This window comes from Erinaceus europaeus, chromosome 2, assembly GCF_950295315.1.
Source record: "Erinaceus europaeus chromosome 2, mEriEur2.1, whole genome shotgun sequence".
Classification (NCBI taxonomy): Eukaryota; Metazoa; Chordata; class Mammalia; order Eulipotyphla; family Erinaceidae; genus Erinaceus; species Erinaceus europaeus.
Window position 1 is genome coordinate 47228693 of NC_080163.1, and position 25474 is coordinate 47254166.

At 47.0% G+C, this 25474-nt stretch overlaps 1 protein-coding gene and 3 long non-coding RNA genes across 5 annotated transcripts in view; 2 read left to right on the forward strand and 2 right to left on the reverse strand.

Moving 5' to 3' along the window:
* LOC132535021 (uncharacterized) overlaps positions 1-25474 on the forward strand; it is a 392194-nt gene that overhangs the window by 307826 nt on the left and 58894 nt on the right. The window lies entirely within an intron of this gene.
* Positions 1-25474, reverse strand: part of LOC132535018 (uncharacterized) — a 109858-nt gene that overhangs the window by 25221 nt on the left and 59163 nt on the right. The window lies entirely within an intron of this gene.
* On the reverse strand, positions 5740-24426 carry PCDH12 (protocadherin 12). The gene is made up of 4 exons (XM_007519008.3): positions 21253-24426; positions 15369-15466; positions 13070-13221; positions 5740-6572 (listed from the first exon to the last, which is right to left on the reverse strand). The coding sequence occupies exons 1-4, from the start codon at positions 24139-24141 to the stop codon at positions 6091-6093; spliced, it is 3621 nt and encodes a 1206-aa protein (XP_007519070.1). The 5' UTR covers positions 24142-24426; the 3' UTR covers positions 5740-6090.
* LOC132535020 (uncharacterized) lies at positions 6569-17801 on the forward strand. Its single transcript, XR_009546808.1, has 2 exons — positions 6569-6994; positions 11843-17801. It is a non-coding gene; the product is annotated as an uncharacterized LOC132535020 (long non-coding RNA).

Genomic DNA, 25474 nt, shown 5'->3' on the forward strand with positions numbered 1-25474 from the left:
ACCAGGCCCCCCACGCATCTACCTCCCACAGATGGAGTCTGGGGAGCAGGAACCTTGTCGCCTTTGTATTCCAGCATTCTAAGCACTTAGCATAAGGCCCCATGTAGGTTAGGGCTCAATACACACATTGCTTTAAGCTCAGGTTTTTAAGCTGTGCAGTGCACTAATCTCTCCACAAGGAAAAAATAATAATAAATAAATGGTTTCTGTGGTCAAATAAGTTTGGGAAACACTGCACCAGACATCTCCTTTTTATAGATTCACAAAACACATCAGCATATTCAGAGTTCCAAGAAGTCCTGCAGTAAAGAAATTGGTTAACCCAGTGTCTCCCTCACTGGGTTTCGTCGTGTAGTGCCTGGCACCTCACCGGACCACACCCCACTATCCTGTCCACCCCCACCCCACCCCATCCCTTCCCCGCCTACTGTCATTTTGCCTTCTCTGTCATTTTGAGCTCTCCTTCCAGACAATATGGGGGACAGTGGGAAACCAGAGGTGGCTCTCCCTCCCCCTCAGTCATTTGAAGTGAGTACTGATTCATTTGGGGGTGCAGATGGGATATTTTTAATTTTTATTGTCTTTATTTATTGGATAGTTCCAGAAATTGAGAGGAATGGGGAGACAGAGTGGGAGAGAGACAGAGAGACCTGCAGCATTGCTTCACCACTTGAAAAGCTTCCCCCCTGTAGGTGGGGGCTGGGGGCTTGAACCTAGGTCCTTGGGCATTGTAACGTGCACTCAACCAGGTGTGCCACACCCTGAGGTGGGTTATTTTTAAATTCACCTTGTGGAGAAGGAAGGATGGAAGAAAGTCGTGAGAGAGAAGTTGTCAAGGAACCAAACTTATTGGCTGTGAGGTCACTGCAGCAGTCTGTAGCACACAGCTACAGGATGGACTTCACTGCAGACCTAGGAACCGTTGTGATCTTGCCACTAAAATTCCATTACCAGTGACTCATTGTCAAAGCCCTGGAAGGAAATGGGGTGGGGAAGGGGCCCTGCCAGGAGGGCCAGTCTAGATTAAAGTGGGTGGCTTGGGGTCTGGGACTAGTTGCCTCAGCAGTGAGTGCTTTGTGTAAAGCTCTGTTGTTTCAGTTTTCTTATCTGGAGACTGTGCTCAGGGAACCCTAACAAGACTGGGAGCAAGGCTGTTTGCTTTATTATATTTCCTTCCTTCCTTCCTTCCTTCCTTCCTTCCTTCCTTCCTTCCTTCCTTCCTTTCTTCCATCCTCCCTCTCTCCTCTCCCTCCCTCCTTCCCTTTCTCCCTTTCTTCCATCATTTATTTTAGTGAGAGATACAGAGAGAATGATACAGAGTGAGAAAGATACAGAGGCTTACGGTGGTGCTGGGGGACTTCTTCTAACTTGGACCTAAGAGCCTCAGGCATGAAAGCCTTATGCATAACAATTATGCTGTCTCCCCAGTCCCTTTGTACATTCACAACTAATATGGTACAGGACACTTAGTAGATGTTTAGTAAATATTATACAGTGCATGAGTGACTTTATGTACTCTTCCCTCTCTACCCAATGCCTAGCACCTTCCCTACTCAGCACTTAACATATATGCTTTAAATATTTGTTTAATCGATTCTGTATGCTTCTCTCCTGACAGCTGTTTTAGTGCTACTTCTGACAGAGTAATTGTTCAGCACATTTACTATTGGTTGAATGAGTCTTCCTCCTTTTTTTTTTTTTAATAGCTGGGGTTATTAGTAGGGCTCTGTGCCTGTACAACTCCACTGCTCCTGGAGAAGTTTTTTTTTTAGTGTGAGAGACAGGAGAGACAGCACAGTACTGCTCCTCTACTCATGAAGCTTCCCATGTGCAAGTATTCCCCTGTGGTGGCCAGGGGCTCAAACCCAGTGCTAGAGACCTTGCAAATGGCGAAGGGTGCTGTCTACTGGGTGAGCCATATGCTAGTGCCTGGACCCTGAGTGAATATTTTGGTCATGCCTTCCTCTTCTGGGGGAAATCACACAGCTGTTAGAGTGCAGGATTTGTATGAGTGATGTTCCCGGTTTGGTATCTGACACTGCATGTTATAGACTGATACTCTGGTTTCCCTTTCTGTCTTTCAAATTAAATCTCTGTCTCAGAAAATGGAAAAGCAGAGAGTCAGGCGGTAGCGCAGCAGGTTAAGCGCACGAGGCGCAAAGTACAATGACTGGCGTTAAGGATCCCGGTTCAAGCCCTCGGCTCCCCACCTGTAGAGGAGTCGCTTTAGAAGCGATGAAGCAAGTCTGCAGGTGTCTATCTTTCTCTCCCCCTCTCTGTCTTCCCCTCTTCTCCATTTCTGTCTGTCCTATCCAACAACAAATGGCATCAGTAACAACAACAATAATAACTACAACAATAAAAAAACAACAAGGGCAACAAAAGGGAAAAATAAAAAAAAGAGAGAGAGAAAATGGAAAGGCAGATCTTGAGAATGAAAATTCAACCTTCTCCCTTGCCTATTAAACTACACCCAGTACTTCGTAGGGACTGGGCACTGTTGGCCTCTTTTCAAAGTGCACACTCTGTGCCAGGCTGAACCTGTGCTCAAACTCTTCTTTTTTGGGGATGTGGTTCTCTCCAGGGTCCTTGGGGGAGTGACTGCCAGGGGAGGGGGAGGGTTAGTGAGCTGCCCTGCTCAAGCTGAATAACAGACATGAGACTGCCTGTCAATCTAGAGCTGTCCCCCCTGCCCCCCCCCCCCCCCGGGCTGGGCTCTGGTGAACACTGCGTTGCACTCCTGCTGCTGGGGAACCAGGGAGAGAAGGCTGACTGTTGATAAAAAAAATTTTAAAAAATGTCCCTCTGCACATTCCAAATTAAGACAATATTTCAGAGTGCCTGCTGGTTTGCCTGCTCCTTCGCTTTCCCTGGGGACAGAGCCCATTCTCAGTGGAAACTGTTCTGAACGTGTCCAAATTCAGCTGTGACATCTTGGCTGATGGCGAGAAGTTTCTGTAACCTTCTGTTTGGCACACTCCGTTCTGTCACTCTCTATCTCACTCTCAGCCTGTTCTTGAGGGAGGGACTGGCTTCAGTCTGGGAGAGACTGCAGGCAAGAGCACCGACCCTCACACACACATATACTTGACTCAACAGAAGAGCAGTTCCACGTCTCTGCCCAGGAGCTGCAGAAAAGCCACTGAGGACCAACCTAGTGGGCTGCCGTCGTCCTTAATCATATTTAGGCCACAAGCCCCTTTGAGCATCTGGGGAAAGCACTGACTCCCCTAGAGAAATGTACATCCTCCCAACCTGGCACACAGCTCAGCAGGCTCATAGATCCAGAAGCCCAAATTAAAGACTTAAGTGTCTTTCATGTGGGCTGGTGAAAATGGCTTATGTGGATAGTGCTATCTTTTGCCATGTGCATGACCCAAGTCCAACTCCCCACCTCAGGAAGGGAAGCTTCAATGCTTGATATCCCCCCCTCCCCCCCTTCATTTCTATCTAAAAAGTAACCCTCTCCAAAAAAAGGTCTTTGGAATATTAGAAATAACCTCATGCTAATACCCAGGCCCTGGTCCTAAACCTGTCACAACTCTGTAATGTGGCTTCACATGTCATCAGCTTTTTCTGTCTTTCCATTTGCTTTGCTATAAAATGTCCTGACTCCTTAAGCCTAAAATTGTTCCTATCTGTGGAGGTCTAGGTAGTCATTTACCGCAGTGCTATATAACCTTTCAGAGGTCAAGCATGCCTTTGAGAATTTGTCAAGAACTTTGCATCTACCACCCAGACAATTGCCAGTACAGAGTGTTTTGCTTAGTTTTCATGGGGTTCAAGGGCTGCTGGAATAATGCAGTGATTCAGTGCATGCTGTGATCCAGTACATGGTGTGATCTTGGTCCAGTAGGGTCTCCTCTCTCTCTAGCTCTTCTCTCCTTCCAAAATTTTCCTAGCTTTTCCTCCTTCCAACACACCAAATTTTTATTGCTTCCAACACACCAAATTTTTATTTTATTTAAAAAAAAAAATGGAGCCACGTGATGGCACATCTGGTTGAGCACACACAGTACAGTGCACAAGGATCCAGGTTCAAGCCCCTGGTCCACACCTGCAGGGGGAAAGCTTCACAAGTGGTGATAGCTGCAGGTGTCTCTCTGTCTCTCCCTCTCTATCTTCCCCCTTCCTTCTCTATTTCTGGCTTTCTCTATCCAGTAAATAAAGATTATATATATATATATATATATATATATATATATATATATATAGTGATAACTGGTAGGTTTCCATTGTCTGCTCTACCACTATGTGGTTTTCAGACTTTGCTTTCACATAATGGAACCAGTTCTTTCTAACAACATTTTACCTGTAAGTTTAATACAGATAGAAGAAACCTTGGAAATATTTGCTTCACTTATCTATCAAGTATTTGTAAATATTGTTTAGTGCTAGGTACTTGGTTAGTCAACTTGGAGACCTTGTCTACATGGTCCCCTGGCCTGTCTCATTGGCTTGGGGGCCCAACAGCTTGAACATTACAAATCTTATAAGGAGTGTCCTGGGAGGTGGAGCAGTGGATAAAGCATTGGAATCTCAAGCATGGTATCTCAAGTCTAATTCCTAGCATTACATTGCATATGCCAGAGTGATGCTCTGGTTCTGTGTCCCCCTGCTCCCCATTAACTAATTAGATAGATAGATAGATAGAAAGATAGAGATAGATATAGATATTAGGCTGGCAAAATAGCTTACTTGGATTATGTGCTGTTTTGATATGCATGAGACCCAGGTTCGAGCCCAGTCTGCACTGCATTGAAGGAACCTTCTTTGGTGTTATTGTCTCTCTCTCTCTCTCCCTCTCTGCACCTATAAAAATAATAAAATAAAAATTTAAATCTTGCAAGAAAATCATTCTGCCATACAGTGAGGTAATCAGAGAGCCTGCTCCTGAAGCACTTCAGTTTGGGGAGTAGTGCTGCCCTGTAGCATTCCAGGTTTATATGGTTGTCATTACATGACATGAACATGAGACCCAAGCTCTAAAGAGGACAACAGAAGGGAAGGAGTGCAGAGAGGAGCCTGTGCCCTCCAGTGTCCAGGAGAGCCTCAACACTAGTGAGATGCTAACCTCAAAACTGCTTGGAAGCTTCTAGAAAAATGATGAGGCAGAGGAAATATTTGCTGGTTTTTTTTTTCATTTCCTCCTCCCCCAAAAGGTTTGGTGCTGTCAATGTCGATTTCACAGACCCAGTTCACACATCATCCTCTAGGGCCTGAATTCACAGGCCCAAGCCTGCAGTGACAGGACAGTTTACCCACAAACAGTGGGTCTGGGAAGAGACTTCTATTCTGAAGAAGTGCTTGCTACAAAGGGCTGGATCCGCAGAGACCCGGGCCCACACTGGTTTGGGTCCAGGTCCCCCTTGTTCTGTGCTTGGACACACAGAGACCTGCAGGCCTGAGTGACTTTGGAAATGTTCTTTCCAATAGTTTTTCCTCTTTCTCTCTTTTCCTTTCTTCTTTTTCCTTTTCTCTTTTTGCAGCACCAGGGCTTTGCATGTGTGTGATTTCACTACTTCCTGGCCAACTTTTTTGTTCTTTTTTACTTTAGCTAACGAGAAAGGCTGAGAGGAGAAATGCCACAGCTCAGAGCTTCCCCTGGTGCCATAACACTCCCATGTGGTGTCAGGGTTTGAATGCAGGCTGAGCACATGGCAATACATACTCCCTACCAAGTAAGCTATCTTCCAGCCCCTTCAGTAGTGTTTCCCAAAGGAAGAGAAGATTATGAGTTTCAGAGAGCCTGGTCTGGTGCCCCAGGATTCTGCCCTCCACCCTCCAGTCTGCACCAAGGCTATTCTTCCCTGTTCCTCACACTCATTGGCATCTGTCCCACTGGAGGACCAGCACTCTATGCTCTGTGTGTGTTTTGCCAGCAAACACTTATATCAGCCATAGATGGTCTTCATCCTCCAAAAACCTCACAGGCAGAGCCAGCCTCTAGCAAGGAACAACTTTGGCCAGCCAGCCATCAGTCCTGGACTCCGGCCTCTGCAGAGTCTCATGGTCACCCCCGATGGTTCTCCAGCCACCTCAGGTTGGTGAGTTCTGAGATGTTAGCAGTCAGCTCTTGCTCCAGGGTGCTCAGGGCCTAGGGTCCCTTACATCTCTGGGGGCTCCTGGTTCCTGGATCCACAAACCCCTGCTGCTGCTGCTGCTGCTGCTGCTGCTGCAGGTCCTGCCCTTTCCCCCTTTCTTTCCACCCAGGCCTCCCTGAACTTCTGTGCCCAAGGCCCCACTGGTGGCCAGGTCTAGACTGAGGGTCCTCCCGCAGACAGAAAGGCGTCGCAGCACCTCAGAGGCAGCCTCCACAGGCACACTGGGCCGCTGCTCCAGCAGCATCTCCAACAGCGAGCTCATCTCTGACAGGAAGGTGCTGGCCAGCTGTGTGCCCATCGGGCTCAGCTCAGGCGCTGCTCCTTTGCCAAAGGTCTGGAAGGTTCTAGGCTCCTCTGAGGTCATGGTGTCGGCAGAGAACACGTTGTCACGGTAGTTCGTGGACAGAGGCAAAGACAGCCTCGCCATCCAGGCTGGGTCAGGGGTGCTCAGCCGTTCCAGGGCCAGGCCTGCAGGGGAGGAAGGGGCACAGTGAGGACCCAGCCCAGGGGAGGACTAGACGGGCTGGTGGTGGGGGTGGGTAGGGCAAAGGCACAGGACAAAGGAGGGAAGGGGAATGGCAGGGGACAGGAAGGAAGAGGTCCTAACAGACAGACTCGCTGGCAGGAAGCACAGCTAAAATCCACACGTGAACTGAGTGGAGTGTAGCAAGGGAAAGAGGAAGGCCTAAAGTGAGAAGTTGGCCTATTTCTATAAAGTTTACTGTTCTGGGATGTGGCAGGCCTCACTGTCTTTTTTTGTTTCTTTGTTTAAGATTTTATCTGTTAATGAAGGAAGAGAAAGGAGAGCACTGATCTTCTGTGGATGATATACTACTTGGTTTTGTCTTTCTTATTTGAATGTGTTGAATCCCGGGCCTCAGGCATGCAAGGTAAGGTATGCACTCTAGCCATCTGCCAGGCCCTATACCAGTTTTGTTTTTACACATAAATGGGTCATTGAAACATCAGCAGGCAAGGGGCCCCCCATTTTCACCCTCCAGAGGAGACAGATAGGACTATTTGACTTTCATCTCTCAAGCTACAGAAAAGACTGGTTTTGTATCAAGCTGGGAAGGGACTGGATGCCCAACAACTGTCCTGAAAAAGGAGATGGACTGGAAGCCTGGGAGGTGGCACAGTGGCTGGAACAGTGAACTTGCTGACATGAGTTCCTGGGCTCCATTTCCAGCACCACACAGCCAGAATGATGCCCTGGTTCCATCTACTATTAATAAATGAAATTTTTAAAGTGATGAACTCAGTGAAAATTTTGCTTCCTAAGTCCTCAGTGTTACCACCACACTATTCCTTTTCTCATCTCTTCAATGGAAAAAAAAAATCCCTTTTCAAGAAACCAGACATAGATCTACTGGTACAGGGCAAATCAGAAGAAAGCAAATATGTCTTGAGGTTAAGAGACTGTGTCTTCTGAAGATCAGGCAGTAGCGCAGTGGGTTAAGTGCACATGGCACAAAGCGCAAGGACCAGTTTAAGGATCCCGGTTCAAGCCCCCAGCTCCCCACCTGCAGGGGGGTCACTTCACAAGCAGTGAAGCAGGTCTGCAGGTGTCTATCTTTCTCTTCCCCTCCGCTCTCCATTTCTCTCTGTCCTATCCAACAACAATGACATCAATAACAACAATAATAACCACAACAACGATAAAACAACAAGAGCAACAAAAGGGGGAAAAAGCCTCTAGGAGCAGTGGATTCATGGTGTAGGCACCGAGCCCCAGTGATAACCCTGGAGGCAAAAAAAAAAAAAAAAAAAAAAGAAAGAAAGAAAAGAAAAAGAAACTGTCTTCTGTTTGAGAAAAACAGAAATAGGCTGGGACTTTGGATCAACCTGCAATGCCTATGTCCAGTGGAGAAGCAACTGCAGAAGCCAGAACTCCTACCTTCTGCACCCCCAAAAGAATCTTGATTCATACTCCCAGAGGGGGAGATAAGTTAGGGGAAGATGGCCAGAGGGCTCTGAATTCAAATTCCACCAGGACCCAGAGAGGGAAGAGGAAAAAAAGAAAAAAAAGGAAATATTCAGAAGTAGTAATAGGGGTAGATGTGACTTAGAAAGAGAAGGCAGGTCCATAGAAAAAAATGGGCACAAATATAGATAATTAGACAGATCGTTATAGAAATAGTAGTCAACCCCATATCTGTGACCTTTGGAGAACTACTGCAGTTTCCAATGGAAGGAATGGGGACACAGAACTCTGGTGGTGGGAACAGTGTGGCATTATACTCCTGTTATCTTGTAATTTTGTAAACCAATATTAAATCAGTAATAAACAATGAAATAGAGAAAAACTAAGAAAAAGGAAAGGAAGGAAGGAAGGAAGGAAGGAAGGAACTCTGTCTTGTAGCCCAGGAGATTGTGAAGCAGGCAGAGCACCAGACCTGCATGCACTGAATAAGCCAGAGTGAGGCTCTGGATCATTCACTTTCATTCACCCATCAATCAATACATCTTTTTTTTAATATTTGAAAAAATGTATGGGGGGTACACACCATCTACTTTAACATTTGCTTAAAGTGAACTGCTTTAAAATCTGCACAGAATAAAAAAGACTAGGAGATATGTCAAGGCATTAACTGAAATTATGTTTGGGCAGAAGTGATTTATCCTTTTTGTTTATCTCCATTTTTCTATATTACTCATGTATTACTCTTGTAATTTGGAAAAGTCATTCCAAAGTGCAGCTATCATTGTTTATATTGATAAATGAGGCTCCGGCTTGCCTTGTCAATGTGGAATTTGCCGGCTGTGAGGTCAGGTAGGGTCTCCCTCCAACTGCATCCTGGGATCCAGTCCATATCTGGGACTTAGAGAACCTTCATGAAATGACTCAGTGAACTTAGCTACCAGCCCTAGACATCTGGGATGTGTAGGCTTAGTTCCCTGAGTCACTGGGGTAAGAAGGCTGGCTTTCTCTTGCATTTCAGCACCAGGCTTTTCCTTGTACAAGGGTTGGAGCACTGAGGGTAATGATGCTTGGAATGGAAAGTCAATGGTTGTGTGTGTGTGTGTGTGTGTGTGTGTGTGTGTGTGTGTGTGTGTGTTTGGCAGGAAAGCCGCAGTGAAGTCACTTAATAGCAGGTGAATACCACCTGGGATTAAGTTTTCATCTTTCTTGCTTAGGGATGGTGTGACTTGAAAAAATGGCTTCACCTCTCTGTGTCTCCGTCTCCTCTCATGAAGTGCTGAGACGGCAGCCCTCATCCTGTGGGGTTGAATTCAGCAAGCTCACACACCCGGTGAAGTACTGTCCCCACATCCTCAGGTGGGACTTTGATCTGTTGTAGCTAGTTTCAGGCTCTACAGTAAGCCCAGAGCAGGGCAGTTCTTCCTTCTCTCTCTCTCTTTTGATTTATCTATTCTTTTTTATATAAATATTTTTATTTGTTATTGGATAGATACAGAAATTGAGAGGGATGCTGGAGAGAGGGAGAGAGACAGAGAGACACCTGCAGCCCTTCTTCATGACTCATGAAGCTTTCCCCTCACAGGTGGGGACCAGTGACTTGAACCTAGGTCCTTGCACATTGCAAGGTGTGTGCTTAATCAGGTGCACCACCACCTGGTCCCTATTTATTTATTTCTTAATGGAAAAGGTAGTGGAGGATCAGAACATTTCTCTGGCACATGTGATGCCAGGGACTGAACTCAAGACCTCATGCTTGAGAGTCCAATGCCTCATCCACTATGCCACCTGCTGAGCCACAGAAAAGACTTTTCTATTCTGGCTGACCACCCCCTACCCCACAAAAAAAAAAAAAAAAAAAGATTATTTTTTGAAAGACAAAGACCAGAGCATTGCTCTTCTGCTCTGGTTTCAGCAGTGCCTGGGCTTGATCTTGAGGCTTTTTGCATGCAAGTCCTGCCTTCTACCTGTTACCTTCCTCACCCCTGCCTCAACTCCCCTTACACCTCCCCTGCTCTGTGTCCTCTGTGCAGCAGTTGAAACAGGAACAGTACTGCAGAGAACTAAGCACACAGGTTCCTGCCCAGAGCTGGCCTGCAGAGGTACACTGTGATTCACTGAGGCCATGTTCAATCTTCTAGCAGACATGTTAGAAAAAATAAAAAGGGGCTGGGTGGTGGTGCACCTGGTTAAGTGCACATGTTACAGTGTACAAGGACCCACCTGCTTTGCGAGAAAGCTTTGCGAGAAAGCTTTGCGAGAAAGCTTTGCGAGTGATAAAGCAGGTCTGCAGGTGTTTCTCTGTCTCTCTCCTTCTCTAGCTTCCCTCCTCCTCTCAATTTCTGGCTGTCTCTATCCAATAAATAAAGATAATAAAAAAATTTTTTAAAGAAAAAATAAAAAGAGGTGAAAATACTTTGTAAAAAAATTTTATACTTAACACTAACATTTTGTCTTATAATTGATATTTGAAGAATCATTAAAAAAATTGCTCTTCACTCCTGCTAAATCTTCAAAGTCTGGAGTGTACCTTATATTTAAAACATGTCTCTCTTCAGACTAACCTGCTTCTTGTGTGGCTAGTGGCCGCTAGGCCAACCTCCACGCTGCTGCACTAGCCAGCAGTGTCCTGAGAAACCTCTGTGTGGCCGCCCTCCAGAGCTAGAGGCATACCCATAAGGAGCACTGGAACACTTGACATGTGGCTGGCCTTGCCAACCAAGGAACTGGATTTTTCATTTTATTTAATTTTAATTAGATTTAATTTTCCTTACTTTTAATTTAGAGCTGCAGTGTCTGTGTTAATAACCATTGGCTATATAACCTTGGGAAAATTATTAAACACCCCTGCTCCTCAGATTTTTTCTTTTGTGGAGCAGGGCTAATGAATAGCTCCTATCTTGTAGGCTTTTTTTTCCCCCCTGCTAGGGCTTCGCTGGACTTCTGCACATGCACAGTTTTAACACTCCAGTGCTGAAGTCCCCCTGTGCAGACGCTCCCATGTGGTGGCCACGGGCTCAAGCCCAGATCCTCATGCATGATAGTGTATATTATAGCATATGAGCCCCTTGTAGATTTTTTCTCATGAGGCACTTGGGACACGGACTAGCATATAGAACATGCTCAATACATGCTGGCTCTATTTATTTATTTATTTATTTACCAAGAAGAGGGAGATTCCTGCCATGTCTTCAGCTTGCTTGTTGACACAGAATAAGGATAAGGTCAGATGAGAAATAGACAGTTGACAACATAGATAGAAAACCTGTGTGTAGGGATGGTGTGTGTGTGTGTGTGTGTGTGTGTGTGTGTGTGTATCTTTATTGTCATTCAGAGGTGAAAGGAGAATGGAGCATTGCTCAAATCCATTTCCCCATGTCTTAGTTTTTTAGAGACTATTTATACAGGCAGGAAAGAGGAGGGGCTGGAGAGGTTAAGTTTGGAGATAAACAGGGCTGGGTCTTGAGTAAGAGGGGCTGAAGGTGGCTTTTGGGTAGGTTTGGACTTGAGTAGGTCTTAGTTACTGTTGGCTGAGTCTTTGGGGAGGTGAGGGGAAGTCTTCTGGGAACAAGCAGGCCCAGTGGGTTCCCCTCAACTATTGATGAGCTGGGCACATGGACAGCATCTATCCTCCCTGAGTCTCTGTTTGCTTCTCTCTAAAAGGGAACTCATAATCGCTGCCTCCAAGGATTGTCTGGAGGTTTAAGTGACATAATGAGTATAGAATGCTCACTCAGCACCTGGCAGATACCGACAACTCAATTAATCATTCGCTGTTCTCATGACTTTTTTTTTTCCTTTCTTTTTTTGCCACCAGGGTTATCGCTGGGACTCTATGCTTGCATAATAACTCCACTGCTCCTGATGGTCATTTGTTTGTTGTGTTATAGAAGTTGAAAGAGAGGAGTCAGGCGGTAGCACAGAGGGTTAAGTGCACGTGGTGCAAAGCGCAAGGACCGGCAGTGTAAGGATCCTAGTTCGAGCCCCCGGCAGGGGGGTTGCTTCACCAGTGGTGAAGCAGGTCTGCAGGTGTGTATGTTTTTCACCCCCTCTCTGTCTTCCCCTCCTCTCTCCATTTCTCTCTGTCCTATCCAACAACAATGACATCAATAACAACAACAATAAAAAAGGGCAACAAAAGGGAACAAATAAATAAATAAATAAAAAGAAGTTGAAAGATATAGAGATGAGAGAGAGAGAGAGAGAGAGAGAGAGAGAGAGAGAGAGAAAGAAGAAAGCCCTGTAGCACTGCTCCAGCATTCATAGGGAACCAGGGGCTTCAATCCAGGTCCTTGTATATGGTAACATGTGTTTTACCCAGTCAGCCACCACCCAGCCCTTCCTTACGACTTTTCCAAATCAACAACAATCATTGATCTGGAGAGTAGCTGAGTGGTAGAGAGCAACATTTATAAACATGAGGTTCAAAGTTCAAACCAAGAGGAGCCGGGTGGTAGCGCAGCAGTTTAAGTACACATGGCACAAAGTGCACAAACCAGCATCAGGATCCCGGTTTGAGCCCACACCTGCAGGGGGTTCACTTTATAGGCGGTGAAGCAGGTCTGGAGGTGTCTGTCTTTCTCTCCCCCTCTCTGTCTTCCCCTCCTCTCTCCATTTCTCTCTGTCCTATCTAACAACAATGACAACAATAATAAGGATGATAAACAAGGGCAACGAAAGGGAAAAATAAATAAATAAAGTTTCTTTAAAAAAATAAAATAAAAAACAAAGTTCAAACCATGGCACCACATATGCCAGAGGGATGCTCTGATATTCTCTTTCTGTTCTCCTCTCCTCTCTCTCCCCCCCCCTTTTGATAAGAAATGAATCTTTAAACAGTTAATAATGAAAGTAAATTGTGATCTTTAAGTAGAGGGTTTCTGAAGCACTGGGGGAAGGAAATATTGCTGAGATACCTCCCAGAAATAGAATGGTTGCATCTCCTCAAGATGAATTGGAGCAGAGCTCTGAAGCCTAGATATATTAGGGGGACAGACCACATATGAGGGCAGAAGCAGTGTCAGGATGATCTTAGGGATCTTACCTGTGTGGGGGTCCAGCAGACTTGACAGCTCTTCTTCAAGCAGCTGCTTCACAGAGAGGTCCTCCTCAGGGTCTAAAGACCCTTCTTCCTGGTCCAGTTCTGCTTGGCCACCAACCCTGGAACCTGTGCCATCTGTCTCTGAGACTGGACTCCTGCAGGGGAAGCCAACTCAGACCATGAGAGGAATTTCACATATAGGCTCATTCTTCTGTACTCCAGAGCCTTCATCTGTTCATGCCAACATCCATTCATCCAAATCGGTGCCGGCGTTCAGTCAGACCAGCCTGGGTTACTTGATCCCAGCCCTTCTGGCTACTGTTTCCTTACCTGTCAGATGGGGACAGCAACACCCACCTCATGAAACATGGTGAGGGTAAAATGAGACGTCATATGAACAGGGCTCAGCATAGTGACTCGCACATTGTAATCACTTGGTAAAGAGAAGTGACTACAAATTCATAGACATGTTTACTCACCACTGTCCCTCTTATTCCTTAAGGAGTTCAGTAAACTTTGCTTCATTCATCCATCCACCCACCTACCCATCCATCCATCCATCCATCCATCTCATTCATTTCTCTCTCTCTGTCTTTTTTTCCTTCCATTAATTTGTTTATGCTTGAGCTCTCACAAGGGCAAGGATTTTTTTTCCCCATCTCATTCCCTGTTCTTTCTTAGCATAAGACCTCATACATAATAGGTGTTTAATAAAAAGTATTGAATACTTCTCACCTTTTTTAGAAAAAAATTATTTATTTATTGGATAGGGACAGAGAAATTGAGAGAGGAGGGGGAGATAGTAAGGGAGAGAGACAGAGAGACACCTGTAGCCCTGCTCCACCATTTGTGAAGCTTTCCCCCTACAGGTGGGGACCAGGGGCTTGAACCTGCATCCTTGCACACTGTAATGTGTGCACTTAACCAGGTGCACCACTGCCTGGCCCCTACTTCTTTCTATCTGAGGTCAAACTTCAGACAAAAAGAGCAAGTGTCTGGAGGATAAGACTAAAGTGAGGTACTCAAAAGCCATTCAAAACCTACTGCCCCACTTTCTTCTATTTCTCCCTCAACCTCTGTGAGCTGGGAGGTCAGTTCCTGGGATCATCTTGGTTCAGGGAGAGTTCTTTGGCCTCTCAGCTCAGAAGATGACTTAGTAAGAGCCTTTATGGTGTGGGTCTCCTTTCTGCCGCCCCCCCCCCCCCCCGTGGACATTCTGCACTATGAAGAGATTGGTACAGAGGTGGTAAATTTGCAAATAATTAAGACAAAAACAGATGTTCACTGAACAGTTGGTCTGCTGTACACAGTGTGTGCACTTTCCCATCAAACCCCATCCATAAAGGGTCCTCTTGTTAGCATCCTTATTTTAGAGTGAGAAAACTAAGACTTGGAAGAATATGCCAAGTGCCCAAGGCATTGATAAGGTAGGATTGAAATCCAGGCTGCTGTGACCCTGGATCATGTCCTTGTGTCCTTGTGTCTGCTTTACATTATTTCTCGCCAGCTTGGCAAAAAGAAGCTACAAGTTGTCATGGTAAGAGCACTGAACCAGGAGTCAGGTGCCCAGAAAACTGGTCCCAGCTTTGTCACTCACTGGCTGTATGACCTTGAGCAAATTCACTCTCGGGGAAATACTTTAACATTGAGTAGCTCTGATGTGCCAGACACTGGGCTTAGAATACATTTAATCATTAAATCTTTCCCTATCAGTCTACCAAGTGCAGGGACTTTCATTTCACAGGTGAGAAAGCACAGCCCTGGGGGAACATCTCATTTTCTTACATTTACATAGCTGGGCAGTTCAAACTACTTTCAGCCTCAGTTTCTTCATTTGTAACAAGAAGGAGTAAGATCAGAAGTCCTCTTGAGGTCACTTTAATTCTAGATTAATTCAAAGGCTCATGCTCACACATCCACACACTCATATACCCTTTGTCCTTAGCCAGGAGTCCTTCTCATATGTTTGATGGTCAAGAGAAAGAAAGCAAAAAGTTACAGACATAAAGTCCATAGCTCAGCACCTCTGCAATCAGGGACAGAGAGTCAGAGCCCTAGGGATGAAATCATTTCCTGAGTGACTCCGGGTGCTGTAAGTACAGTATTTATAATATTTGCTCCAGGACAGAGCTGCCTGGGGTAGGCGGATGGACATTGTCTGATGAACACTCCCAGGGGACCAGTGTCTTGGGAAAGGGTGGGACACTCACCCTATAGTGATGTAACAGAGGCTGCAGGGGTTTGGGCAGCTGATGGGGGGGGGGCTTCTTGGGGCAGTCAGTGGGGGCTACGTGCCGCTTACCTGCCACTGCTGGGCTTGGCCAAGTATTTATTTCCCCGGTGGTTTGGTTTGGGCTGGAACTGGCCCTGATGCAGCAAGGACAGCAGCTGGGAGATTTGCTACAAGACAGGAAAAATCTGTTGACTCCACACAATTCCGACCCAGCACACTTCCTCGCCGGATGTTTCCCTCAATGCCGACGTTTTCTTTTTATAGTCTTTCCTCCTGCTTCAGATGTTTGTGTGATCAGATGGGGGTGGGGAGGAGTTGTGAGGGTGGTGAACAGTGACGGTGACAGGCAGAGGCCTATGCAGACAGGATTCCGGCACTGCCTGTCTCTTGGGGACCTGAGTGTCTAGGGGGAGACGGGGGAACTCTCTGGACCTATTCCTCACCCTCATGCCCCAGCTGACCTGCTTCTGGTGGGATCTGTGGGGTTGGCATGAGGAGGTAGATTTTTATTTTTTTTTTAAATAGAAACAGAGAGAAGTTGAGAGGGAAGGGGATAATTGAGAGGGAGAGAGAAACAGACCTGCAGCACTGCTTCATCATTTGTGAAGCTTCCCCCTTGCAGGGGCTTGAACCCAGATCCTTAGGCATTATAGCATGTGAATTCTACCAATGGCACCACCACAAGGCTGCCTAAAAGGTACTTTCTGATGACAATTTCATGATTGCTTTGATAAGGACATTTATTTATTTCTTGACCAGAGCATTGCTTAGCTCTGGTTTGTGGTGGTGCCAGTGATTGAACCTGGGACCTCAGAGTCTCAAGCATCAATGTCTGTTGCGCTATGAATGGTCAATCTCCCAGGTGCTAATAGGGATTATTTTAAAAGAGTCATTTCTGTGGTCCAGCATGTGGCAAAATGGCTAAAGGACCAAATTCATAAATAAGCATTCCTAGTCCTGTACCCAGCACTGACATATGCCAGAGTGATGCTTTGGCTTCTCTCTTTCTTTCTCTCTTTCTCTTGTTCTATCAAAAATAAATAAATAGGGGAGTTACTTCATAGGCAGTAAAGCAGGTCTGCAGGTGTCTATCTTTCTCTCCCCCCCTCTGTCTTCCCCTCCTCCATTTCTCTGTCCTATCCAACAATGACAACATCAATAACAACAACAATAACAATAACTACAACAATGAAAAAGGGCAACAAAAGGGAAAATAAATAAATAAATATAAAAAAATAGATCTAGGCCATTGTCTAAAAGAATTATTGCCTCCTCTCTCACAGTATTTAAATGTCTTGCCTGTTATGAGGAGTGGGGTGTGAGGACTTGTGTGGAAAAGGGCAAGTGATGTCATCTAGTCATTCATTTATTCATCCTTTCATTGACTTCATGACAAAGCGACAGTCACTGCCCTCAGAGTTGACAGTGAGGCAGACAGGCCATCAGGCGCAGACTTGGCAAGATGGAGAAGGCTCCTCTCCCAGCTGGGAGCAAGGAAGGAAAGGGGGCTATATGGAGGATTGGGGGAAGGGAGATGTGTCTGTATTTGCTTGTTTACTTACTTATTTCAAAACTTATTTATTGAATTTCTTTTAAAAATATTGTATGTATTGGATAGAGATAGAGAGAACTCAAGAGAGGAGGGGTAGATGGAAACACCTGCAACCCTGGTCCACCAGGGCTTCCCCTCTGAAAGTGGGGAGCAAGGGCTCGAACCCAGGTCCATAGTAATGTGTGCACTTAACCAAATTTGCCACCAACTGGCCCCATATTGAATTCTTATTATATGTCTGGGGACACTGCTGAGACCCAAAGATTCCACAGTAGTTTAAGAAGTATAAGGGAGCAAACATTTGTCATAAGAAAAAATGTCTTTGTTGGAAGACAGATTTCATGGGCTGGCTCTGAAATTGGATAGAAGATGCTTTTGGACAAAAGGCCACAAAGGAAGAGCCTTACTGTACTGGAAAGACTTGACCTTCCTCTTCTGATTCTCCTCAGGAATGTAAATCTGCATATTTTGTTTTAACTAGCTTTTCTTGGGTGATCTCCCTAATTGGCCTTCCCCTTCCCCCTCTAAGCTGTGTCTGGTAAATAGATCTTGTATAAAGCCATAGTTTGGGTTGTTTGTTTGTTTTTAAGTAAATCTGAAAACTATGAGTGAGTTGTTCAGAATTTCTGGATCTCTTCCAGAAGCATTCATGTTATTTATTGATGAATTTCTTTTTCCTTTTTCTCTTTGCAATCTGCCTTGTGCCTATTTGGTTAACTGTCCAGCTTCTGAAGAACCCAGATGGTTTCTTCCCACAAGTAATGAGAGTAGGTCCTGGGCAAGGGGCGAAAGGAGTTCCTAAAGGTGTTAGAAACGGAAAGTCTGGAAGAGATGATGGAGTTTCAGAAAAGGGAGAAAGCAAGGCCAGATCTGCCCAGCTGGGGTCATCTCCCTAGAAGACAAGTCATGAGAGGTGGGTTCTAGTTTGAGGTCATGTCTAGCTTGTTAGTCATGTCACAGAAGTTTTTAGAAATACTCAGACCTCAGGGGTCCAAGAGGTGGCATAGTGGATAAAACCTTTGACTCTCAAGCATGAGGTCTTGAGTTTAACCCCCAACATCTTATGTGCCAGTTATGCTCTGATCTTCTCTTTCACTAACAAGAAGAAATTAAGAAGAAATGGAGAAAGGAAGGAAGAATGAAAAGAAAGGGAGGAGTAAAGAAAGAGAAAGGAAGGAAGGAGAGAAGAAAGAAACAAACAAAGAGAGAAAGAAAGAGGAGCTGAGTGGTGGGACATCTTGTTAAGTGCAGATATTACCAAGCACAAGCACAAGGACCCAGGTTTTAGCCTCTGTTCCCCCCCTGTAGGGGGGGCCACTTCATGAGTGGTGAAACAGGTTTATAGATGTCTATCTTTTTCTCCCCCTCTTTATCTTTCTCTCCTCTCTCAATTTTTTTCTGTCCTATCTAATATTCTTTAGAAAGAAAGATAACATTAAAAAAAAAAAAAAAAAGAGCAGGGGCCAGGCAGTAGCCCAGTACATTAAGCACACATGGCATGAAGCTCAAGGACCGGCTCAAGGCTTCCAGCTAGAGCCCCCAGCTCCCCACCTGCAGGTGGTTTGCTTCACAGGTGGTAAAGCAGGTCTGCAGGTGTCTAGCTTTCTCTCCCCCTCTCTGTCTTCCCCTCCTCTTTCAATTTCTCTCTGTCCTATCCAACAATTACATCAAGGGCAACAAAAGTAGGAAAAATGGCCTCCGGGGCAGTGGATTCATCATGTAGATGCCCAGCCTCAGCTATAACCCAGGAGGCAAAAAAAAAAAAGAGAGAGAGAGAGAGAGAGAAGGAAGGATGGAGAAAAGAAAGAAAGAAAGAAAGAAAGAAAGAAAGAAAGAAAGAGGAAGGAAAGAAAAACTCAGACCTCAGTATCTTTATCTCTAAGGGGGAGTCTTCCCAGCCTACTTCACAAGGCTGTTGAGACAAATCAGAAGAATTGGTAGTCAACTAGGATTGTTTCAAATGTAGGGGGTAGGGTTTTTACCCCTAAAACCTTGTGCCTCCCACATCACCTCTCTGGGAAACTCAAGACAAAAAGTACTAATCCGGGAGGGAGGTTGGGCTTGTGGGTGAACCAAGGCTGGAGTTCACTGTGATGCAGGAGGCCAGAATTCCATTGCCTGCCTTGGGGCATATCCCACTAAGTCCTGCTAAGTCTTGCTAAAGTACCAGCCCCTCTGAATGTCAGCTCCTTAGCTGAGCACTGTCATTCAGAGTCACTTCACAGTTAAAAGTCAGACTTTGAAGTCAGAGATATTAAGTACTAAATGTGACCAGAAAATAAGTCCTACACGTGGCCCTGCTCCCACCTGTGTGACCTTGTGGAATTACTTAGGCATTTTGAGTCTCAGTTTCCCCAACAGTGTAAAAAATGTGGCAATAATGATGAAGCCAGAGAGTAGGAAGCTTACAGGTTCGAGGTCTCAGATTCAATCCATGGTACCACCATAACCCAGAACTAAGAAATGCTCCTGGCTAATGATGATGATGATAATGATGACAATTATTATTATGATGATGCCCAGGTGATGTGGCTGTGACTATGAAGATTAAATAAAAATGATTAAAAGTATTCAAATCATTGTCAGTGGATCTTATGATAAGTACTTGATAATTGTCAAGTGGTATTTAATCTTATTTAATTTTTACAAGACATCATTTTGCCCAGTGTGCAGTTGTGAAGCCCAAGGCTCACCAAGTGATTGGTGACAGGGCTGGAGTCAGAACTGGGGCCAGACTCCACTCTGGTATGGTGCTTCTGGACAGACACAAACATTAGGCAAACTACCTCCTCCCCTCAAACTGATCCCCAATGGGCACCTTTCTTCTCATTATTCCAGTGGAGTCACCCACAGTGACAATTCTCTGCTGTCTCTATTCATCAGCAACCAACACAGGGTTGGGCACCAAAAGTTCATTCACTAAGCATTGATGGATGAATGAATGAATGAATGAATGAGAAAAAGAATCAAGAAAACTTAGGAGGCTGCATAGAGCCAGTACAGGATTCCTAGGAGAGTAGCTAGCTAGGCCCTTTCCAGATGGCTTCCTGGAGAGGAACTAGGGGAAGGAAGTCTTATCCTTGCATTTCAGGAAATCTGAACTGGTGGCCTAACCAAACAAAAGTGTGCCTTGGGCAGGCAACCTGGAACAGGGAAAAATAACCTGGGGGTGGAAGGTAGATAGTATGATTATGCAAAGAGACTCTCATACCTGAGGCTCTAAAGTCCCAGGTTCAATCCCCCACACCACCATAAGCCAGAGCTGAGCAGTGCTCTGAGAAAGAAAGAGAGAGGAAAGAAGGAAGGAAAGGAAGGATAGAAGGAAGGAAGGAAGGAAGGAAGGAAGGGGAAATAAAAGAAAAATGACTTGAGTTCAGAGTAGCATGTGGGTGTGAGATTGGGCATCATTCCTGAAAACATTTTCCATTTTGTGTTTAGTAAGTCCCAGGTAATTAGACACTTGGCCATACATCCTCCTATTTAACCCTCAATCCCTTGGGATAGGACACAGGGTGTATTTCTAAACAGAAGTACTGAAGTTTGAAGCCAGTCTGGTAAACTCCCAAGTTTCCACAGGTACAGAGGGCAAAATCTGGGGGGTCTCAGACATGTCAAAAGCAGCCCCCTATGAAGGCAGTGGTGCCCGTGCCTCCCTATTTCACAAGGAGGTCTCCCAGTAAGAAGAAGACAAGTGCAGATGGAGAAGTGCTTGGTAAAAGAAATAGTAATCATTTGTTGTGCCTGAAGTGTTGGACAATATTCAAGAAGCTTTAAGTGCTCTCGTTTCATCTTCAAGCAAACTTATGAGGAGAATGAGGAGATAGATGCTGTTAGCAGAGATTTCTTCAACAGAGACTTTGAATTTCCCCGTGGTTCACAGCTAAGAAGAGGTAGAGCCCCAATTTGAACCCAGGGAGACTGGTCCCAAAGCTTGTCTCTCAATTGCTGTCTTTACAAGTGTATGTACATTTGCCAGGCACTCAAAGTCAGTGCTTTATAACAACTAACAAAAGCCTAAGGACAACTCTGCTAGGCAGATGCACTAAGATTACACAGTGAAACTCTCTCTCTCTCTCTCTCTCTCTCTCTGTGTGTGTGTGTGTGTGTTTTCTTTTTTAACCAGAGCATTGCTCAGCTCTGGCTTATGGTGGTGCCAAGGATAGAACCTCTGATCCTCAGATATTAAAGTTTTTTTTTTTTGCATAATTACTATGCTGTCTCTCCATCCTCACAGTGAAATCCTATTGCTTGCAGAACTGGCCTGGAACCACTGGCACCCAAGGTTCCGTCCATTGCCCAGCAAGCTAAAGGAATGGATGTGAGGAGTGTGAAGGTGATGAGGGGCCTGGCTGGGGGTGGTCTGAGGGTGACCCAAGAGAGAGCTGCCCACACCCAAGGTACCTGAACAGGCGGTGAATCCACAGTGAGCTCCTCCATGGGGTTCCGCTCTGCGAAAGCAGCCACAGACAGCCGGACCAGGCTCCGTAGGATCTGCCGTGGACCTGACTCTTTTTCAGGGGCCACTTTGCCATTGAGATTCCGCTGTCTCCTCAGGGTTGCAGAAGAGCCAGGCGGGCTCTGCAGGGCCTCCTCACCAGCCTGGTCTCCGGGTGACCTCTCTCTGGGGCTGCCTTTGGCCTTCAGAGGCCTTGGACGTGGCTGGCCTGCTACAGGCTGGGGCTCAGGGAGGGTCAGGTTCTCTCGGGAGGCGTTCCTCTGCCTGGGGTGACTGAACAGGAGGCTGACAGAGTCTGGCAGCCCTTCTCGGCTCTCAGCGAGAGCTCCCTGGTTGCCTTGGTTGCGGAGGGTTCGGTACAAGGTCGGTGTGAGGTGAAAGGGAACCTGGAGGCAGGGGTCCCAGCCTGCCTCCATCATCACTTCTTTGCCTGTGTCCTTGTGGGGCAGCCCCACTTCATTAGGCTCGTCTGCCTGGCCCCTGAGCACAGGCACCAGGTGGATGTCCGCCTTCTGAATTTGCTTCTGGGGCCTTTTAGGCTGCTGGCGATAGGCGGACTCAGCCTCCCGGCAGTTGTAGGCCCTGTTATCCTTCTTCTCTGTCCGGCAGATGGACACAATGAGGACCAAGATCAGCCCGAAGATGGCCAGCAGCACAAGCAGGCAGATGATGGTCAGCACCGGTGTGCTCAGGGGCCCAGGCTCCTGGGCTGAGTCCCTCAGATGGTCCACACTGCTGACAAAAGAAACCCTCAGCAGGGCTTGGGTTTGCAGGGAGGGGCTGCCACGGTCTTCTACCACAATGTGCAGCTCCCACTCGCTCCCAATGAGGCCACTGGTGTTGGTGATGTTGATGAACAGCTGGCCCAGGTGGGGGCTGAGGGTGAAGAGATGGGCTTCATTGCCACTTCGGATGCTGTAGAGCAGCTCTCCGTTTGTCCCTGAGTCCGCGTCCCTGGCTACAATGGTTGCCAACAGGAATGGGCGGGAGCTGTGGCTAGCCAGTGGCAGAGTGCCAGCACCGACTGGACCCAAGCCATTGGGAGTCTCAATGGGCACCAGAAGGTGGCCCGTGGAGGCATTGACAAGCACCGAAAGGCTGGCTTTTCCATCACTGAGTATGGGATGAATCACTTCTGGGGCATTATCATTGGCATCCAGGAGGCTGACCCACACAGAGACTCTGGACTCAAGCTGGGGCTGCCCCCTGTCCTTTGCAATCACCTGGAACTCAAAGCTGGTCATCTGTTCATAATCTAATGACCTCTGAACAGTCACTTCTCCTGTGTCTGAGTCTATTGCCACCAAGTGAGATGCTGGGGAGTCTCGGATATGGTAGGAGATCTCCCCATTCACCCCCAAGTCTGCATCCTGAGCCTGGACAGTAAGGAGGTGAAGAGAGGGTTGGTTGTTCTCTCGGGTTGAGACCTCATACCTGCTCTTTTCAAACACAGGTGCATTGTCATTGGCGTCACTGATCTGGATGCTCAGCTGTTTCTGGGCTGATAAGGGCTGCTGTCCTTGGTCTTGGGCCAGCAGAGTGAGGGTGTATCTGGGCCACTGCTCTCTGTCCAGCGTGGCATTGGTCAGCAGCATGTATGTGTTGCCATTGGTCCTTTTCAGTCTGAAGTGGTCCATCTCTTGGCTCAACCAACAGTGGACCAGACCATTGTTTCCTGAGTCTAGGTCGTTTGCCATAACAAGAGCAATGAAACTGTCCCTGGGCAGAGCCTCAGACACCAGCGCGGGCTGTGAGGCCCACGTGATATGGATGTTCGGAGCATTGTCATTCACATCCAGAACCTTGATGAGGATTTTGCAGTGGGCTGGGATGGGGTTGGGGCCCCGGTCCCTTGCCTGAACATCTACCTCATAGGCAGGATGCTTCTCGTAGTCGAGGGGCTGGCGTAGTATCACCTGTCCTGTCTTGGCATCAATACTGAAGGTGTCCAGCACCTCTGTGGGCACGTGCTTACTGAGGAAGAACTCCACCTCCCCATTGGGGCCTTGATCAGGGTCTGTAGCCGTCAAGTTTATGAGGAGAGTACCAGGAGTGGCGTCCTCTTGGATTTCGAGTGCCAGCGAGCTCTCAGCAAACACGGGGCTATTGTCATTGGAGTCCAAGACATTGACCTTAATCAAGCTAGTGCCTGACTTGGGGGGGTCCCCACTGTCATAGGCTGTTAACACCAGGTCAAAGGATGAGTGGATCTCCCGGTCCAGCTCCTTCACTACCACAAGCTCTGCATGCTTGGCCTCATCAGGCCCCACAATGACATCCAGGGCAAAGTGCTCGCTGGGAGACAGGGTGTAGGAGTGCAGGGTGTTGGAGCCAGTGTCTGGGTCCAGGGCTCTGTCCAGAGGGATCCGAGTGCGCAGGGAGGCACTCTCAGAGATCTCCAGCTCCTGCTCACCTTTAGGAAACTGAGGCTGGTGGTCATTGATGTCTAGCACCTGAATCTCCACATGGATCAGAGCCAGATCCCCGGTGGCCAGCACATCAAAAGAAACCAGACAGGGATTCCATTGCCGGCAAAGCTGTTCCCGGTCCAGCCGTCTCCCCGTGGTGAGCAGCCCATCCTCAGCATCCAACTGGATGGGCAGTTCCTGTGGCAACTGCAACACCTGGAAGGCAGCCCCTGCCTGCCCTCGCCTCCCCTCCCGGCCCAGCTCCCGGGACAGCTTCCCGATCAACGTGCCAGGCGGCACTTCCTCCAACACCTGGTATTTCACAGTGAGAGTGGCCACCTCCTGACAGAGCCCTGAAAGGGACAAGTAGCCTCCCGGCCCCAAAAGCCCCAGCACAAGTGGCAGAAGTGGCAGAAGTGGCACCATGCTTACCGCCAGAGTGGGCCAGCCTCCAAGACGGCTAGTGTCCTTCCAGTGCTGGCCACATCCTCCAGTGTTTCGGGGGAAGCTGGATGAATTCTGTCCTCCTGCCCCCAGCCCAGCCGGCACAGCCTTTTTCCATAACTAGATGATGGCAGGACTGGCAGGACTCTCTAGCAAGGCCGTCATCATCTGAAGAGATCCCAGTGATCCAAGCACCGAGCAAGACGCTCCGCCTGGGGGAGCCCGTCAGTCCACTTGGCCAGTGAAGCTGGTCCTCGGGAGGAGACCTTGACCCAGTAGAGCAGGATGTGGAGATCTGACTTTTAAGCAGTTGCTAGGGCTGGGGAAACAGAGAAGCAGCTTTTTCCTATGGAAACCCCACCTACAGGAAAAGGGAGGGCTGGGAGTTTCAATGCCAATTAGAGAAAGAACATTTCCCGTGAATCCGAGTGGTCTGCACCAAGGAGGATATGGCTGCAGCTCTGGGCTGGATGGGAAGGTGTTGGCTGAGAATTAGGGTGGCTGCTGAGGGAGAGGGAACCCCAATGTGGCCAGCAAAACCTGAGCCCCAGCAGGCTAAGAGCCTAAGCCCCTGCCTAGTTAGGGCTTCAGCCCCTCCTAGACAAGTCAGGCTCCCTCTCCCCTCCCTCCCTTGGCTCTGTCTCTCTCCTTCTTTATTCCTCTCCCTTTCCTATCTTTGCTTCATATGCATCCACCTTGAGACTTGATGCTACCCTGATCATCCATTTTTGTCTCATGGTTTAGCTCACCTGGATAGTGTGCCCCGTATGCCATGTATTCGACCCAGGTTTGAGTCTGACCTCCCCCACTGCATGGACAGAAGCTTTGATGCTGTGTTGTCTTTCCCTCTCTCCTCCTGTCTTTCTGTATCTCTCTCTATCTGGAAAAAGTCAGTCCCAGCAGTAACAAAAGTAAAAATAAAAAGGGGAGTCGCTTCACAGGCGGTGAAGCAGGTCTGCAGGTGTCTATCTTTCTCTCCTCCTCTCTGTCTTCCCCTCCTCTCTCCATTTCTCTCTGTCCTATCCAACAACGACAACAACAATGATAACTACAACAATAAAAAAAAAAATAAAATAAAATAAAATAAAATAAAAAGGAAGGCAGCTGCAGAGTTGTGATTCTGAGAATGGCCATCAGAGCCACATTGTCCAAATCCTGACTACAACTGACCAGCTGGGCCTTGTGGGACAAGCCACTCAACATTTCTGGATAACCATCACCTCATCTTTAGAGTAAGGATAAAAATAAGAAATAATAGCCATCTCAGCAAGAAACTGTGAGGACAAAATGAAATGATGCATAAAAAGGCTGGCCA

Coding starts and splice junctions, on each gene's coding strand:
- PCDH12 (XM_007519008.3), bottom strand. CDS start 24,141: ATGGTGCCACTTCTGCCACTTCTGCCACTTGTGCTGGGGCTTTTGGGG. Junction 15,467..21,252: donor TGGATTCACCGCCTGTTCAG/GTACCTTGGGTG, acceptor CCTGTCTTGTAG/CAAATCTCCCAGCTGCTGTC. Junction 6,573..13,069: donor TCTGCTGGACCCCCACACAG/GTAAGATCCCTA, acceptor CCTCCCCTGCAG/GCCTGGCCCTGGAACGGCTG.